At 51.7% G+C, this 17,171-nt stretch overlaps 1 protein-coding gene and 1 long non-coding RNA gene across 2 annotated transcripts; one reads left to right on the top strand and one right to left on the bottom strand.

The window, feature by feature from the left end:
• Positions 1-6,258: 6,258 nt before the first annotated feature.
• On the top strand, positions 6,259-13,724 carry SIGLEC11 (sialic acid binding Ig like lectin 11). The gene is made up of 9 exons (XM_044256823.1): positions 6,259-6,371; positions 6,457-6,828; positions 7,022-7,306; positions 7,483-7,530; positions 10,203-10,460; positions 10,543-10,827; positions 11,069-11,165; positions 11,405-11,486; positions 13,038-13,724. The coding sequence occupies exons 1-9, from the start codon at positions 6,335-6,337 to the stop codon at positions 13,227-13,229; spliced, it is 1,656 nt and encodes a 551-aa protein (XP_044112758.1). The 5' UTR covers positions 6,259-6,334; the 3' UTR covers positions 13,230-13,724.
• LOC122911798 lies at positions 7,641-14,755 on the bottom strand. The gene is made up of 3 exons (XR_006385512.1): positions 13,742-14,755; positions 11,063-11,178; positions 7,641-7,866 (listed from the first exon to the last, which is right to left on the bottom strand). It is a non-coding gene; the product is annotated as an uncharacterized LOC122911798 (long non-coding RNA).
• Between the last annotated feature and the right edge of the window lie 2,416 nt (positions 14,756-17,171).

Here is a 17,171-nt window from a genome sequence, read left to right as displayed (position 1 = left end):
AATGGAGAGAGAATACATTTCTATTGACTTAACCCCCACAGTGGATGGTCCTTTGCAAGAATTTCTAAGAACATTTGTGTACTGAGAAAGGGAAAATGAGATCCTGGCCAGGTGGTGCTCTTCTCTTGTGGGACAGAAACAATCTCTCAGAACACAAACCACAGTCAAGGTCACTCTTTGGCCTTAATAAGGTAAGACAAAACAAACAAACAAGTGTATTTCATAATTTTCTCTAAGTGCAGACAACAAACAATCATTGTACAAACCCTGAAGGTACAAACATCCCTCTCTCCTGGCTAATAGGAGTGACCTCGGATTTGTTGTTGTTGTTAAAGATTTTATTTATTTATTTGACAGAGGGAGACACAGCGAGAGAGGGAACACAAGTAGGGGGAGTGGGAGAGGGAGAAGCAGGCTTCCCGCTGAACAGGGAGGCTGATGCGGGGCTGGATACCATGACCCTAAGATCATGACCTGAGCGGAAGGCAGATGCTTTACCGACTGAGCCACCCAGGCACCCCTCCTTCCTTATTTTAAAGGGTCCTGAATAGAAGGAGGGAATCCCTGCCCACCCCTCCTCATTAAAATGGGCACTGCCATTTGTGGTAGGCTAGGAAAAATGCCCCCAAAAGATACTCAGGTCCTAATCCCTGGAACCTGTAAATGTTGATTTTTAGATGACAAAAAGGATTTTGCCAATGGGATTAAATTGAGCATTCTGAGGCGGGGAGATTACCCTGGGTGATCCTGGTAGGCCCCGAATGTAACTCCAAACACTTTTTTAAAAATCCTATTAGCCAACATATAGTACATCATTTGTTTTAGGCATAATGGTCAATGATTCATCAGTCGCATATAACACCCAGTGCCATTACAGCATGTGCCCTCCTTAGTGTCCATCCCCCACCCCAGGCATTCTTATAAGAGGGAAGCAAAGGGAAACTGGGACACAGAAGCTAAGGCCAGGGGACAGAAATGCAGCTCAAAGCAGAGTCCGAGAGAGAAGATGCCACACAGCTGGCTTTGAAGATGGAGGTGGGGGCCGCGAGGCATGGAATGCAGTTCTACAAGCTGGAAAAGGCCAGGAGATGGATATTCTCCCGGAGCCTCTCGAGGGCCAGGGGGGTTAAACTTAAAGTCATGGCTAACATAAGACACATGTATTTACTTACAGTTCTAGAGTCCAGGAGTGAGTCTCACAATGCTGAAGTTAAGGCATTGGTAGGGTTGGTTCCTTCTAGAGGTTCTGGGGAGAATCTGTCCCTACCTTCCAAGATTCCTGGTGGCCATAAGCATTCCTGGACTAACTATCTCTACGATCTTTCTTCTGTTGTCATATACCCTCCTGTCTATTCTGCTGTCAGATCTCCCTCTGCCTTCTTCTTACAAATTTGGGATCACCTTTGGGTTCCCCGTGGATGATCTCTCCATTCCAGGATCTTTTAGGTCCTGGTACCTGCAGAGTCCCCTTTGCCTTGCAAACTTGCATATTCCCAGCCTCTGGGGATTAGGATGTGGATGTCTTTGGGGGCCACCATTCTCTTAAATACACTGCCTTCTTGAATCTCCGCCTGGGATCTGGCATTTTCTTTGATTCTGTCTGTGAGAGGGGAGAGAAAGAAATAATCTCTCACCCCACCCCTTCGCCACCCGCTTCATCTCTCCCCAGGGCAAAGTCACATCCAGTAGTCCCAGAAATCTGGCCTCTGTGCCTGTTCTGAGCCAGGCCTCAGCCCCCAGGAACCACAGCCAACGGTGGGAGGAGTCTCAGGAAGTCCCATGCTGACCCCACCTGCAGGGCCCTAGCTGATGATGTATTGGAGCTCAACTGGTGAACTCACTTTCTTGCCCTGACCCCACCTGGGGCAGCTCCAGGATTCCAGAGTTCAAGGGCTGTGAGGGGCTCAGGATTTGGCTCCGCCTGGTCCAGCTTGGCCTGACAGGCATTTTCAGGTGCAGAGGGACCCCTTCCAAGACTGGAAGAAATGCATCTCGTGTGCAGAACGAGCCAGAAGCTGGCGGCAGTCATGACTAGGCTTCCCTAATGAGTGAGCAGGCTCTGTGGGACCACTCTATATTTTCACTTTTAGAAGCACAATTTTCCTGCTTTTAGACACTTTAATGAGGCTCCCTTTGCCCCGGAATTAATGACCCAAATCCCTAATATGGTTCCCAAGATATACATGGTCTCTCTCAATATTAGCTTCTGAGGTTGGTTTCAAATACCCCAGCATGGGACGCCTGGGTGGCTTAGTCATTGAGCATCTGCCTTTGACTCAGGTCATGATCCCAGAGTCCTGAGATGGAGCCCCCTGTCAGGCTCCCTGCTCAGCAGGGAGTCTGCTTCTCTCTCTCCCTCTGCCCCTCCTCCCTGCTCTTTCGCCCTCTCTCAAATAAATAAATAAATAAATAATCTTTAAAAAAAAAAAAAGCCCAATATCAAAGTGTGTGACAATTACACACATAGGCATCCTCACCCTCTATGGACACACGAATACAAAATACACTCACAAGGGAGGGAGACAAACCATAAGTGACTCTTAATCTCACGAAACAAACTGTGGGTTGCTGGGGGGAGGGGGGTTGGGAGAAGGGGGGTAGGGTTATGGACATTGGGGAGGGTATGTGCTTTTGGGTAAATTGGAAGGGGAGATGAACCATGAGAGACTATGGACTCTGAAAAACAATCTGGGGGTTTGAAGTGGCGGGGGGGTGGGAGGTTGGGGTACCAGGTGGTGGGTATTATAGAGGGCACAACTTGCATGGAGCACTGGGTGTGGTGAAAAAATAATGAATACTGTTTTTCTGAAAATAAATAAATTGGAAAAAAAATACACTCACAGACACAGACTTTTGAGTCCCCAGAGGCTCTCCACCCTCCTATTTCAGGAAGGGTGGCCTCCTCTATATCTAGGCAACCAGACCCAGTTGTCAGGCCAAGAAGACTCAGAGGCAATGAGGTCTCCAGAAGAAGAGAACGAATTAGGGCTTCTTTCTTCCCAAGGACACTGCCTGGCATTGGGTGACTCCTCAGTCCTCGGTGCCCACAACGTGTCAGTGCTATGTGGTCCTGGGTCCCCGGAATCCTACTGGTGGCTTACCCCCTGCCCTTTGCTCTTTCTGGTCATCTACTAGAAAAGCAAGGAAGCACTTACTTGATTTGAAAGAAGGGAAGTTGGAGGAGCCCATCTTGCAATTCTGCAGAAATAAAAAAACTGACTCAAACCAAGACAAGGCGGAGTGACTGAACTGGAGACAGAGGTACCCGTGTCCCCAATCCACAGAGCAGCGCTCCATCCCGGGGGGCCTCTTCAGGGCTGCTGTCCACAGGGCCCAGATAAGGTTATGGACCATACAGTAGCAATGGCAACCAGAGGGATGGGCAGGGGACACAATGACCTTGGATCCACACGCCACGGGTTGAATGCTGTGCCAGTGTCTCTCTGGTACCTCCTGAGACCATTTAGTTAAAAGTGACAAGTCCCCTCATGTTTGAGGGACAAGTGGTTGATGAATTAGGTGAGAAACCGGTTCCAGATGCAAAGGAACTGAAGCTTTCTCTATGTGGTTTCAGATTACGGCTTGTCCTATTTGTGAACTCAGCAATCTGCCTGGTCACCCACCAACTTCTCGGAGGGGACGAGCGGGGCACTGGGGCTCGCTAAGAGCAGAGCACCGCCGGGACATGAGGGGACGCCGCCTCCCGCCTCCCGCTGGCTTCCCGACCACGGAGCGTGTAGTCTGTTCTAGGGTGTGGCATGGGCAGAGTAGACCACCCTGAGGTTTGAAGATTCACTAGAAGGACCTGAAGAACAATTCCTGTTGTTTGAGGCCGCCTAGCCTGTGCTGCTTTGCTAGGGCAGCCCCCAGGAAACTGCTATAGGACAGTCACACAGACGTGGAACTCCCCCCACATGGCTGCCTTAAGATGTTCCCATTCTAATCCCTCCAGGGATCAGACTGATCCAGTGCCTACCTGCTGTGGCCCAAGGCCCCCAGGTAAACCAGAGCACTTTTGCCAGGCAGGACTTTCCAAGGGCTCAGGGGCTCCCCCTAACCCCACTTCCCACAAGAGCCCAGACAAAGGCCAGGCGGGTCTTCAGGCTGATTCTTCACTGCAGGCATAGCTAGGAAGCTGAGGTTGCACAGGAGCAGAGGGGCCCTGGATAGGCCTCCTTGATTCCCATGTTGTCCCAGCTGTTCAAGAGATGCTTATGGACCCTGCCCCTGGGCAGTGGTGACCAAGCTTCCCACCCTCCTCCGGGCAGGTCTGAGCCTGGAAGCTTCTCACCAGAGCCTGCTAGGTAATGCGTGGGGACCCGGGGAGAATGAAAGTGTAGGGCCCCTGTGACAAAAACCAGGAAAAAGCCTTTTAGTTTCTTCCAGGGATTGTCTCTTGACCTGTGGCTTGGTTTGGTTTTGTCTTTACACTTAAAAAAAAAAAAAAAAAGTAGTAAAAAACACAGAAGATAGAATTAACCACTTTATTTTTAAAGATTTTATTTGTTTGAGAGAAAGAGAATGAGCCAGGAGACAGACAGAGGGAGAGGGACAGAGGGAGAGGGAGAAACAGGCTCCCTGAGCAGGGAGCCCTGACCTGGGGCTCAATCCCAGGATCCTGAGATCATGACCTGAACCAAAGGCAGATGCTTAACCAACTGAGCCATCCAGGCACCCCTAAAATTTACCATTTATAATTTTTTTTAAGGATTATATTTATGTATTTGACAGAGACACAGCGAGAAAGGGAACACAAGCAGAGTGAGTGGGAGAGGGAGATGCAGACTCCCTCCTGAGCAGGAAGTCTGACCTGGGGCTCGATCCTAGGACTCTGGGATCATGACCTGAGCCTGTGCTTAACCAACTAAGCCACCCAGGCGCCCCTGTAGGCGGCAGTTTTTTTTTTTTTTTTTTTTTTTTAAGATTTTATTTATTTATTTATTTATTTGAGAGAGAGACAGTGAGAGAGAGCATGAGCGAGGAGAAGGTCAGAGGGAGAAGCAGACTCCCCGTGGAGCTGGGAGCCCGATGTGGGACTCGATCCCGGGACTCTGGGATCATGACCTGAGCCGAAGGCAGTCGTCCAACCAACTGAGCCACCCAGGCATCCCAATAGGCGGCAGTTTTAATAAGCAAAGGGAACTTATGTTGGAGCTTGTCTTGGGCAAGACCGGTGGGCCATGTACCTGTCCTTCCAAATCTTGAAGTTTGTATACGGGGAGGCCTTAACTGGGTTCAGTCACCTGCACGGTATAGGTGTGCTCAAGGCTGTGTGTCCTCGGAGCAGCCTCTGGGAGCAGGAAAGGTGTGACCCTCAGGCTTGACTGGGGGTGGGGGTGGGCAGTGTAGACATTTACAGGCGTGTGGGGCTCCCACATCTCAGCAAAGTTCAGACCCTCTCTGCACTTTTTTCAGTGCCCAGGTGGGGCTTGGGGGTGGGAGTGGGGCTGAGAACCTGCCCTGGGGGTGAGAGGTGGGGGAGGGGGAGGGTGGGAGAAGCGTGTGATCCAAGGTTCCAGTTTCCCCCTCCGGAGCTCCTCATCCCATGAGACTTCATTTACAAAACACAAATTCAAATCTAGCGGCGTTTGGGTGGCTCGGTCAGTCAAGTGTCCAATTCTTGATCTCAGCTCAGGTCTTGACCGCAGAGTTGTAAGTTTGAGCCCCAGGTCCTTAAAAAAAAAAAAAAAATCCTTAAAAAAGAAATAAAATTATTAAGGCTTTCAAGGTGGTGACCCCAAGTGTGAGGCCCTTCTGAGTGCAGGGACTGTGGGTCCCTGCCGGCTTCTCACTGTGGAGTTGGGAGCGTGGGTGGGCTGCAGACACGGCCCCAAGGCTTGTGGGGAAACTGGGTGCTCTTGGGGAGCCAGAGGGCATTGGGTGTTGGGGGGCATGAGGCATGGTGCCTGCGGACAGGAGTCGGGTGGGTCCTATTCTCCCCTTTGTCCCCAGCCCTTGCAGGGAGTAGATGGTGCCTGGTGAATGAATGAATGAATGAATGAATGATTCCTGCCCCCAGCACCTCACCTGGAGCCCTTCCTCACCCATTCCCCCTGAAAACCCCACTGCCAGGGCCGCCCTCCCCCGAGCCCCATGCCGGGCTCCTTCCCTCTGTAGGCAAGCCCTGGGTCCTTTCTGCCTCTACTTGTTCATCTGGGAAAGGAGAAGTTGGAAGAAGGGATTTGTCAGGACTTCACAGTTCCCTTCCTGAGGTTCCTCTTCGGTTGACGGTCACTACCCTCTTCTTCCCCCAAGAACCTTCCTGTCGGGGCTTCCTTCTGCGACAGACAGGCACGTCCAGAAGCCAGACGGACTGAGGACAGCCCCTGGGACCATGGAGATGCTGTTGCTGCTGCCCCTGCTGTGGGCCGGTGAGTGGGCTGAGGGCCAGGGGTCCCCAGGAGCAGGGGGCGGTGCTGGTCCTGACACGGCTGCTGAGCCCTGGTGTCCCTGCAGGATTCCTGCAGGGGGATCCGGGGTATGAGCTCCGGGTGCAGGGCACAGTGACGGTGCAGGACGGTCTGTGCGTCCACGTGCCCTGCTCCTTCTCCTACCCTGGGCTCGGTGCGAACAACGCTACACATGTTTATGGCTCCTGGTACCGGTTAAAGGATAATCCTAGAGCAGCAGTTCCCATGGCCACAAAGAGCCCAGTCAGAGGGACGAAGAGGAAAGGTCTCCACCTTTCTGGAGACCCTGGGGCGGGCGACTGCTCCCTGAGCATCACGGACGCGCAGAGGCGACACAGTGGAAACTATTACTTTCACCTGTACAGAGGTCTCATGAGACACCGTTACGGAAGTAACAGGCTCACTGTGCGTGTGACAGGTAGGGAAGGTCCCCAAGAGCCAATCACGGGGTGAGGGGTATGTCCTCAAGGGCAGCAGCAGAGGCTCAGCTGCTCATCTTTAATAGGGAGAATGTAGCACGGTCAGGTCAGGGTTGGGGTGAACCTGACCTGTTTCAGAGGCATACATGGGGGTCCCCTCTGGGGTCCGGACTCTCCTTCTCTCCTCTCTAGCGCTGACACAGACCCCGGATATCCAGGTCAAGGAGCCCCTGGAGTCCGGCCGCCCCAGCTACCTGACATGCTCTGTGCCGGGGGCCTGTGATGGGGCGACGCCCTTCACCATCTCCTGGATGGGGGCTGCCCTCGGAGCCCCGGGACTGAACTTGGAGGCCTCTAACTCCTCGGAGATCCTGCTCACCCCCCACCCACAGGACCACGGCACCAACCTCACCTGTCGGGTGACCTTCCCCAGGGCTGGCGTGAGCACCCAAAGCACCATTACGCTCAATGTCTCCTGTGCGTGCAGGGCCTGGACTTGGGTACCTGAGGGGTGGATCGGGGAGGCTCAGAGGGGCTGCAGGGAGGACACAGGGCTTGTCTGTGTCAGTTCCCATTCCTGTTTCTCCTGGGGATGGATGGCAGGGGGAAGGGCCAGTTCCGACCCCGTTCGTCACTGTGTCTCTCTGTCCCAGATGCCCCACAGAACCTGAGCATCAGCATCTCCCGAGGAAACTGCACAGGTGGGTCGGGAGGAAGGCCCCCTCCCTAAGGCTGGATGGGAGCACATCCCCCCAGCAGAGCAGAGCCTGGAGCTCGAAGCCAACCTGGGAGGGTCAGGTCAACACACAGGGAGAGCAGAGCTGGGAGGCCCCCCTCCAGGATCTTTGATTACTATTCATTATATGCAAAGCCTTTTTCTCAAATACAGGCAAGTTACAAAGAATCACCATCCAATGAACACCTTGGTACTCACCACCCCGGTTAAGGTGCCTGGGGCGCCTGGCTGGCTCAGTCCGTGGTGCCTGCAAGTCTTGATCTTAGGGTCATGAGTATGAGTCCCGCACTGGGCGCAGAGCCTAAGAAAAAAAGAACAGCAACCCCACCTTTGGAACCCCCTAAAATGTTCCTTCCTAATTTCGGCCCCTTCCATCTGGCCTCAGAGAGAGCCATTACACTGGACACTGTGTCACCATCCTTTCTCTAGATTTTACTTTATTTTTGATGAAGGTATAATTGATGAATAACTTGCATCTATTTAAATAGTACAAGTTGAGATTTCACAGATGTAGATTCGATATATGTTTACACCTCCAAAGGAGGCACACGATCCAGTTAATTAACAGGTCCATATACCTTCTGTTTTCTTGTAATTTTCCTAAACACGTGTCTGGCTTCTTCCACTCAGGACGACATGATCAAGGATCATCCCTGTCGTAGCGCGGGTCAGGGATTCACTTCTCGTTAGGTTGAGTATTATTCCGTTGTAGGGAGAGACCACCGTCTGGCCGACGGGCCATCCGCGGATGGACATCTGGGTTGTTTCAACTTTGGGGCTCCTGTCAACAGGGCAGCTCCGAAAATTTCCATACAGGGATCTACTTGACTCTCTGCTTCCACGTCTTTGGGATCTACTCCTGGGAGTGGATTTGCTGGGTCATAGTCCCCTTGATTATTCTGATGGGATGTCACCCCGTGTTCTTGACATTCCTCCATGTTGCTGGTGGCTGTAATTTTTGCCTCTCTTTGTCTGTAGGTATCATGTCAGTTTCACATTCCACTCTTTCTTTTTTTCTTTTAAGATTTTTATTTATTTGACAGAGAGAGGGAGAGAGATTACAAGTAGGCAGGCAGAGAGAGAGGGGGAAGCGGGCTCCCACGGAGCAGGGAGCCTGATGCGGGACTCGATCCCAGGGCCCCGGGATCATGATCTGAGCTGAAGGCAGAGGCTTTAATCCACTGATCTACCCAGGCACCCCTCCCATTCCACTCTTGATGGGCGCTGGAGCTGTTCACAGGTTTTAGTTTCCATAATAATGCTGCTTCGGACATTTCCCTTGTGAATAGAGGAGCATTTCTCTGGGCTGGACCCCACAAGCTGTCGAGCACCTGATTTCTCAGCGATCTTGTGACAATGCAGATGTGACTCAGGAGGCTCGAGGGACCTTTGGTTCTGCATTTCTACCCAGCTCCTGGAGGGTGCCAGTGCTCTGAGGGACAGGACTATCTATACATTTTATGTCCAGAAGCCAAACCGTGGGGCCTCAGGGAAGTATATTTTCAATGCTCCTAGATAAGGCTGCCTTGAATAGCTCTGGAAGACCACATGAGAAACTGGCAATCATCATTGCCTTTGAGGAGCAGGATTTGTTGCCTGCCTCCCTTGTGAACAGAGGAGCATTTCTCTGGGCTGTACCCCACAATCTGGGGAGTCCGCATGGAAGGGAAACTTCGTTCTGAACTCCCCTTCCTCCTTTGTGAATTTTAGAACACACAGTGTGGTTGCCCTACTCCTGAGACAAGGGTGGGAAGGTGGGGGAAGGAGACGAAGAGCTAGAGGTCACGTCCTGAAGAGCCTTGAGGGGTCTGGTACTTGAATTTTGGATACTTGTGAGCGAGGGGTGTTCAGTAGTTCGGGATAGAGAGGGGGAAGTGCAGTTGTGGGCACTTGCCTTGGGGCGCCTGGGTGGCTCAGTCGGTTAAGCGTCTGCCTTCGGCTCAGGTCATGATCCGGGGGGTCCTGGGATCAAGCCCCGCATTGGGCTCCCTGCTCAGCAGAGTCTGCTTTTCCCTCTCCTGTTCCCCCTGCCTGTGCTCTCTGTCAACAAATAAACAAATCTTTGAAAAAAATAAAAAAGAGCCCTCGCCTTGAAGAGGTCAGTGTCCATCAATGGATGAATAAGCACAAGGCGGTCTGTCCCTGCGATGAACTTGATTCTGCATGAACAGGAGCGAGGCCCTGGCAGGCACCACAAGGCTGGAGAACCTTGGAAATGTCATGCCCTGCAAAACTAGTCAGACTCCAGAGCCCCTGTGGCATGTGATTCTACTTAGGCCATGTTCAGAAGAGACAGATCCACAGGGACAGAAAGTTAGGTTAGGGGTTGTCAGGGGCTGGAGGCTGGGGAGATTACTAAGGGGGGAGGCAGCTGGGGGGGTTCAGGGGGCAGTTTTGGGGGGTGATGAAAACATTCTAAAATTGATTGTGGTGAGGGTTACCCCACGACTCTCTGTGAGTGGCGTGTGAATGGAATTGTCTGGTACATGAATCATATCACCGTAACGCTGCTTGCAAGACTACGTGTAGAGATCCCTTCCCAACTTAGGAGAAATGGAGGAGGGAGAAAAGGACCAGGGCTTTGAAGCCTCTGGCCTGGACTGAGTGCAAGTGTGCTCTTTCCCTCTCTGCCCCCAGAACTGAAGTACCCAGGGAAGGCCTCAGCTCTTCCAGTCCTGGAAGGGGAGACTCTGCTCCTGGTCTGTGCTGCTGACAGCAACCCTCCCGCCACCCTGAGCTGGGTCCAGGGGAGCCAGACTCTGGGCCCCTCCTGGCGCTGGGAGCAGGGGCTCCTGGAGCTGCCCAGAGTGGAGCTGGGCGACGAGAGCAAATTCACCTGCCAAGCTCAGAACCCGCTGGGCTCCCGGCAGGTCTCCCTGCATCTCTCTGTGGTCTGTGAGTGTGGGGACCCCTGGGGGCAGGCTGCCCAGGGCCTGGGGAGCAGCGGCACCGCTGACCCTTCCTCCTTCTCCCGCAGACCCCCCGCGGCTGCTCAGCCCCTCCTGCTCCTGGGAGGGCGAGGGGCTGCACTGTAACTGCTCCTCCCGAGCCCAGCCGGCCCCCACACTGCGCTGGCGGCTGGGAGAGGAGCTGCTGGAGGGGAACCACAGCAACGCCTCCTGGACTGTCATCTCCAGCTCTGCAGGGCCCTGGGCCAACAGCTCCCTGAGCCTCAGTGGGCCACTGGGCTCTGGCCTCAGACTCAGCTGCGAGGCCCGGAATGCACATGGGAAACAGAGCGCCGCTGTCCTGCTGCTCCCAGGTCCAGGAGCTGTGGGGGGGAGAGCGGGGGGCAGAGGTGTAGGAGGAGGGAGTCTGGAACCTAGAAAAGCCAGTCTGGGGGTGGGGCTGGGCCAAAAGGGAGTGGGTGAGGGAGAGGAAGGGTGGGGGGCAGAGTCCTGATGTTCCGCTAGTTGGGGGCCAAAGAAGGTGAGAGCCCAAGGAGGGGGAACCAGAGTCCTGGGGCTTGGAGGGGACTCACTGGCAGCCCCACTCACCTGCAGGGAAGCCGGAGCTTGAGGGAGGATTCGTTCTGGGGGCCATCGCGTGTGCCGGTGTTGCTCTCCTGCTCAGTCTCTGTCCCTGCCTCATCTTCTTCATGTGAGTGTCGCCTCTGGGAGAAAGGGCAAGGGCGTGGGGCGGAAGGGGTGTGAGTCCTGGGGTCCCAGGCAGCCCCAGCTGGAGCATCCCAGATGGTACCGAGGCTGTGAGAACTGGGGATCCCGCCCATGCCCATTCTCACGGGTGGACAGGCTCTGTACGTCCCCTCCTGTCAGCCTCTTCAGTGGGCATGGCAGTGAGTCAGCAGGGCTGCTGATGGGTCCTGGCCTCCCCTTCAGGGCGAAGATCTGCAGGAAACAGGCTCCCTGGCCTGCGGCTGGTGGGATGGATGCCACCCACACGCTGGGTTCTCTCTCCTGGGTGAGTGATGAACCCTCCGTCCGTCAGGATGCCATCTGGGCACCACCCCAGGATGGTCACGGCCACACCCCTCTAGACGACTCAGATGGTCATCATGCCTCAAACAGGCTGTTGTTCCCTGGTCCTCGTGGACTCAATCTCCTAGGCCAGCAACCTGGCAGTCACTCTCCCCTCTGCTTTCTGACTCACCTTGCAGAGCAAAAGACCACCAGCATCTGTCTGTCTTCCTGTGTTCACTTGGACCCTCCCTATCCCCACCTCCTCATCTCTCCCTGGACCCTAGGCCTGTCTTCCCCTCCTTCCTCTCTCTCCTCCCTGACACAGGATGCCAGGGGGTCTCCCCAAAGTAACTACAAAATTCAGGGGTCCCCAAACCACTCTCAGCTTCAACAGCTCACCATAAGTCCTCCCAGAACTCACGAGGACCTGTTATACTCGTGGCTAGTTTATTTCAGGGAAAAGAATAGATCACAGCAGCTGAGGGGAGGGCCCCTGGACTCTGCCATGGGGACTTCTTTAAAAGAACCTTCCAGGTGTCTCTCCCCGCGGAGTCCCATAGACAGTGCTGATTTTTCCCAGCACTGGTGTGTGATGAGAGGCAGGGGGGTGGGTGTGGGCAGGGGGGTGGTACTGCCACCAGGGAAGCTCACCTTTGCCTTGTGTCCTGGGTTTCTACTGGGGGTCGGTCACGTGAGTATGGAGCACCTGTATGACTGACCTTTGTTACGTGGTCTCCAGCCCCTCTAGAGGTCAAGCTGATACCGTGTGGCCCGAGGTCCCAGGTGAAAGGAGATGTTCCCATCAGACAGGGCCTTCCACTGGCTTAGAGCTTCCCTCCCAGGGGCTGGGGCAAAGGGCCAACCCTTTCTTCGGGCACACTGGGCCTTTTACCACACAACGTCCTTTGCTTTTAGGGTTCATGGTATAATTTTGTAATTGTGTTTGCCTGAACTTCTGAAATACTGGGTGGTCCCTGAGGGTAGTTCAGCTCTGAACAAATCCCTGTCTTCTCACACCACCCACCCTAATCCTGAGCATCCTATCACAATTTACTGTTAGATAGTAGTCTAATTGACTACTACTAGAATGTCAGCTATCCCCACTGCGAGCTAGCTGGTGTAACGGACGATGTCTTCCCTGTTCCCCCACCAAAGAGCCAGGGCCTGGTGGGGCAGACACTGGGACCAGAGAGACCTGGGTGTTAGTCTTGGCCCTACCAACAACTCAGCGTGTGATTTGGGGGATATTTACTTAGCTTCACTTTCTCCACCTGATAAATGGTGATAACCTTGTCTCCTTAATGGCTTAAGGAATTAAACCATTAAGGAATGAGGGATCTGGGAGCTTGGTAACTGATTACCAAGGGCCAGGCATTACTATTCTCAAATATTTATTGAATGAATGAATGAATGAATGTGGGCGCAGCCAATGTTTGTGGAACGAATGGATGAAAGACTAAGTGCCCAGTTTCCAGGTTTGCTTGTGGATCCTCCTTGCCGTCTGACAGCTCCCGTTATCCTAACTGGACCTCCTTTTTCCCCCTCTATTCAGGGTTACCAGCCAGAGTATCCGGGAAGCATCCCCTTAGCCTGCCCGCCCCCAGCCGTGGCCCCGCCCACCTTGGAGGAGGAGTCCGAGCTCCATTATGCCTCCCTCACCTTCCACCGGCTGAGGCCCTGGAAGCCTCAGGACCCGGAGGGCTCTAGCACCACCGAGTATTCAGAGATCAAGATCTGCAAGTGACACATCGGGGGGACAACTCCTGAGAGAAGAGTCTTCCATGGAAACAGGTTGCCAACTAGTGAGTGGGAAGCCCCCTGCTGTGGTTATGGGCAGAACGGGCTCAAAATTAAGCCCTGGCGCCAATTACCAGCCCGAGCTCGAGCAAGTCACTTTACTTCCCAGTAGCCCCCTCTGTAAAGTGGATGCAAGAAACCGAACTCATAGGGTTGCTGTGGGGGCGGTCAAGGTGGCAATGAATATGACGGGTCCAACAAGGGGGCAAGGGCAGAGAGCACCTTGGCGGAGCTCTCACCCCTTCCCAGGGCAGCCCGCCTGGTGTAAGGGTCCGCTCTGAACGGGGACCACTCTGCAGGGATGTTCTAGCTCCAGAGCTCCCCCCCCCCCAACCCCGGGGCGCTTCCTCAGGAACACTCTGAGGTTGCCTCCTGGGAACCCAACTTGTGTATTTTCACCACAGAGAAAATAATTCGCGGATTTTCTGAAATAAACGACAGGTTATCTAAATTATATACCTCTTCCTTTATATGTCCCGGAGGTTTTGGTTCTCACCAGTGTCTTCTTTTTGTAGAATTGGCTTGTAAAATTCCTTGCAGTTTTGGTCTATGTCCCATTAACACTGCAATATTGTGTTGATCTTAAAATAAAACTGCCAGCTCCTTTACCAGCAAAAATGGATTTACTGGGGGAATAAAAGAGTGCTGTGAACCAAAAAAGCCCAAACAAACCAAAAAACCGAAAAACCTTCTCCGGAAACTGCAGGCAAGTCTGAAGAACAAAGCAGTTGCACGCATTTATGGAGAAAAGGGGCAGGGAGGGCTGTTATAAACTAAAAGTCCGTTGGAGTAAACTGGGAGTTGGAAGTATACTGACTTCTCATTGGCTGAGCTGTTGGGGGGCGGGGTGGGAATAAGGAAAGCCCGTCTTCCCGCCCTCTGGGAGAGTGGAACGCATTCCCGTGCAAGGTCAAGTGCATTCAAGGTTAGGTCTGTCTCTTCTTGTAGGGTCTGCAGTTGACTCTGCTTGTAGGGCATCAGAGCTTTCCCTTCTGAAATCACCCACGAATGTCCACTTACTTTTTTTTACCCTGTTGTGTCTATTAATGAGAAAACATGCTCAACCTTAGCATCATGATCCAATACAGTGTCGAGGGGCACCTGGTTAGGTCAGTCAGTGGAGGGAGTGACTTTTGAACTCAGGTTCGTGGGTTCGAGTCCCACACGGAGTGCAGAGATTACTGAAAAACAAAAGTCTTTAAACAAAATTTCAATGTGTCAAATTCCATCCTTCATGGCGCAATTTGCTTTGCCCTTCTTCAGGATTATGCGGCATCTCCAGCTCAACGAGTTTTAAAAATAGCGTCTACCCACAAAATAGGAGCAGTGCTCTCATTTCTTATTCCCATTTTCAACACCCTACAGGGTGATCCCATTTGTTCCGTGCTGGTATTTAGTTCATGTAAAAGAATAAAATTCTTTAGAGATTAAAATCGTTTTGTAGGGGTGCCTGGGTGGCTCAGTGGATTAAGAGTCTGCCTTCGGCTCAGGTCATGATCTGAGGGTCCCGGAATCGAGCCCCGCATTGGACTCTGCTCAGCGGCGAGTCTGCTTCCTCTTCTCTCCCTCTCTGCCTGCCTCTCTGCCTACTTGTGATCTCTGTCTGTCAAATAAATAAATAAATAAATAAATAAATAAATAAATTCTTTAAAAAAACCACACACAAAAAAGAATAGCCTTGACAGGTGTGCCTGGGTGGCTCAGTCAATTAAGAGTCTGTCTTCTGTTCAGGTCATGATGACAAGGTCCTGGGTTGGAGCCCCTCCTCTCAGCTCTCTGCTCAGCAGGGAGTCTGCTTCTCCCTCTCCCTCTGTGCTCACTTGACCTCTCTCGCTCTCTCTCAAATCAATAAAATCTTAAAAAAAAGAATTGCCTTGACATGTAAAGAGATAAATTTTTCATCGATTTTTAAAAACACATTCAAGAAGTTTTTGTGTTTTTTTTTTTAAGATTTATTTACTTATTTAAGAGAGAGAGGGAGAGAGAGAATCTCAAGCAGACTCCATGCTGAGTGCAGAGCCCATGGTGGGACTATTCTCACCACTGTGAGATCACGACCTAAACTGAACCCAAGAGTTGGACTCTTAGTTGACTGCCCCACTTGGGCGTCCCAAGAAGTTAGTGTAAATACAGAGCACTTAACACTGTTTTCTGTTCTTTCAATTTGTATAATTCTGTTGCTAAACAGATATTGGAAATCATAAGGAAAAATAAAAATTAAATAGGCTTCCCAACATGGATTATTTTATTTGTTTTTTAAAGCCTTTATTTTTTTAATTTTTTAATTAAAAAAGATTTTATTTATTTATTTGACAGAGAGAGGCACAACGAGAGAGGCAACACAAGCAGGGGAGCAGCAGAGTGAGAGGAAGAAGCAGGCCACCTGCCAAGCAGAGAATCCGATGTGGGGCTCTATCTGAGGACCCTGGGATCATGATCTGAGCCAAAGGCAGACCCTTAATGACTGAGCCACCCAGGCACCCCTATTTTTATTTTTTATTATGTTCAATTAATTAACATACAGTACATTAGCTTTTTATTTCTTTTTATTATTATTTTTTAGTATTTTTATTTATTTATTTGACAGAGAGAGAGATCACAAGTAGGCAGAGAGGCAGGCGGGGCGGGGAGGAAAGCAGGCTCCCCACCAAGCAGAGAGCCCAATGTGGGGCTCAATCCCAGGACCCTGAGACCATGACCTGAGCAGAAGGCAGAGGCTTTAACCCACTGAGCCACCCAGGTGCCCCTATTTTTATTAAAAAAAAAAAAAAAAGATTTTAAGTAATCTCTACACCCAGCATGGGACTTGAACTCACAACCCTGAGATTAAAAGTCACATGCTTGGGGTGCCTGGATGGCTCAGTTGTTAACCATCTGCCTTCGGCTCAGGTTGTGCTCCCGGGGTCCTGGGATAGAGCCCTGCATCAGGCTCCCTGCTTAGCGGGAAGCCTGCTTCTCCCTCTCTCACACTTCCTGCTTGTATGCCCTCTCTCACTGTCTCTCTGTCAAATAAATAAATAAAATCTTTAAAAAAAAAAAGTCACATGCTCTACCAACTGAGCCAGCCGGCGTCCACATGGCTTACTTTACTTTTTTTTTTTTTTTTAAGATTTTATTTATTTATTTGAGAGAGAGACAGGGAGAGAGAGCATGAGTGAGGAGAAGGGCAGAGAGAGAAGCAGACTCCCCGTGGAGCTGGGAGCCCGATGCGGGACTCGATCCCGGAACTCCAAGATCATGACCTGAGCCGAAGGCAGTCGTCCAACCAACTGAGCCACCCAGGCGTCCCCACATGGCTTACTTTAAAAATCAAGAATTTGGGCAGGTTTTTTTCAGAATGAAAATGTAATTTCAGCACTTCAACCAAACTGAGGATTTTCCCAATGTTATTTGTTCGAGAGAGCCACTGGGGAGATTTTGAGAGAGAACTGAAAAATACTGCGCAGTAACAAGTGGCAACAATCCTTTGATCCCACAGTTGTAACAGCATAAAGGGTAAGTCAAAAGCCAATTTCCTGACACTTTAGTGTTGGTAGAAGAGCCAACAGGCTGTTTGAGCCGCGTTGAAAGGCAGGACAGCCAACACCTCCCATACGTTGCTCCCAGAGCATGCCGGCTCTGAAAAAATACTGTCTACTACATCTTCCATCAACAGCCATCAACATTTGTATTTGTAGTGTCTCCCATCAAAAGCAGTGAAATTCTGTCAACTTCCAGCACAGCGTGAAAAATAAGACAACAACAGTCCCAACATGGAGTTGCTTATGCTAAGCTCCAGTTTCCCTAACCTGGGCGTGCAGTTTCAGCTCACCCAGACGCAGAATCTGAACTGAGCTGTGCTGGAATCGCCTGATTGGTGCTAGTCAAGTACTCTGCCAGACAGACCCTT

The sequence above is a fragment of the Neovison vison genome, chromosome 7 (assembly GCF_020171115.1).
Source record: "Neovison vison isolate M4711 chromosome 7, ASM_NN_V1, whole genome shotgun sequence".
NCBI lineage: Eukaryota > Metazoa > Chordata > Mammalia > Carnivora > Mustelidae > Neogale > Neogale vison.
Note: the sequence above shows the minus strand (reverse complement) of the source record. Positions and strands in the feature narration are given on the sequence as shown.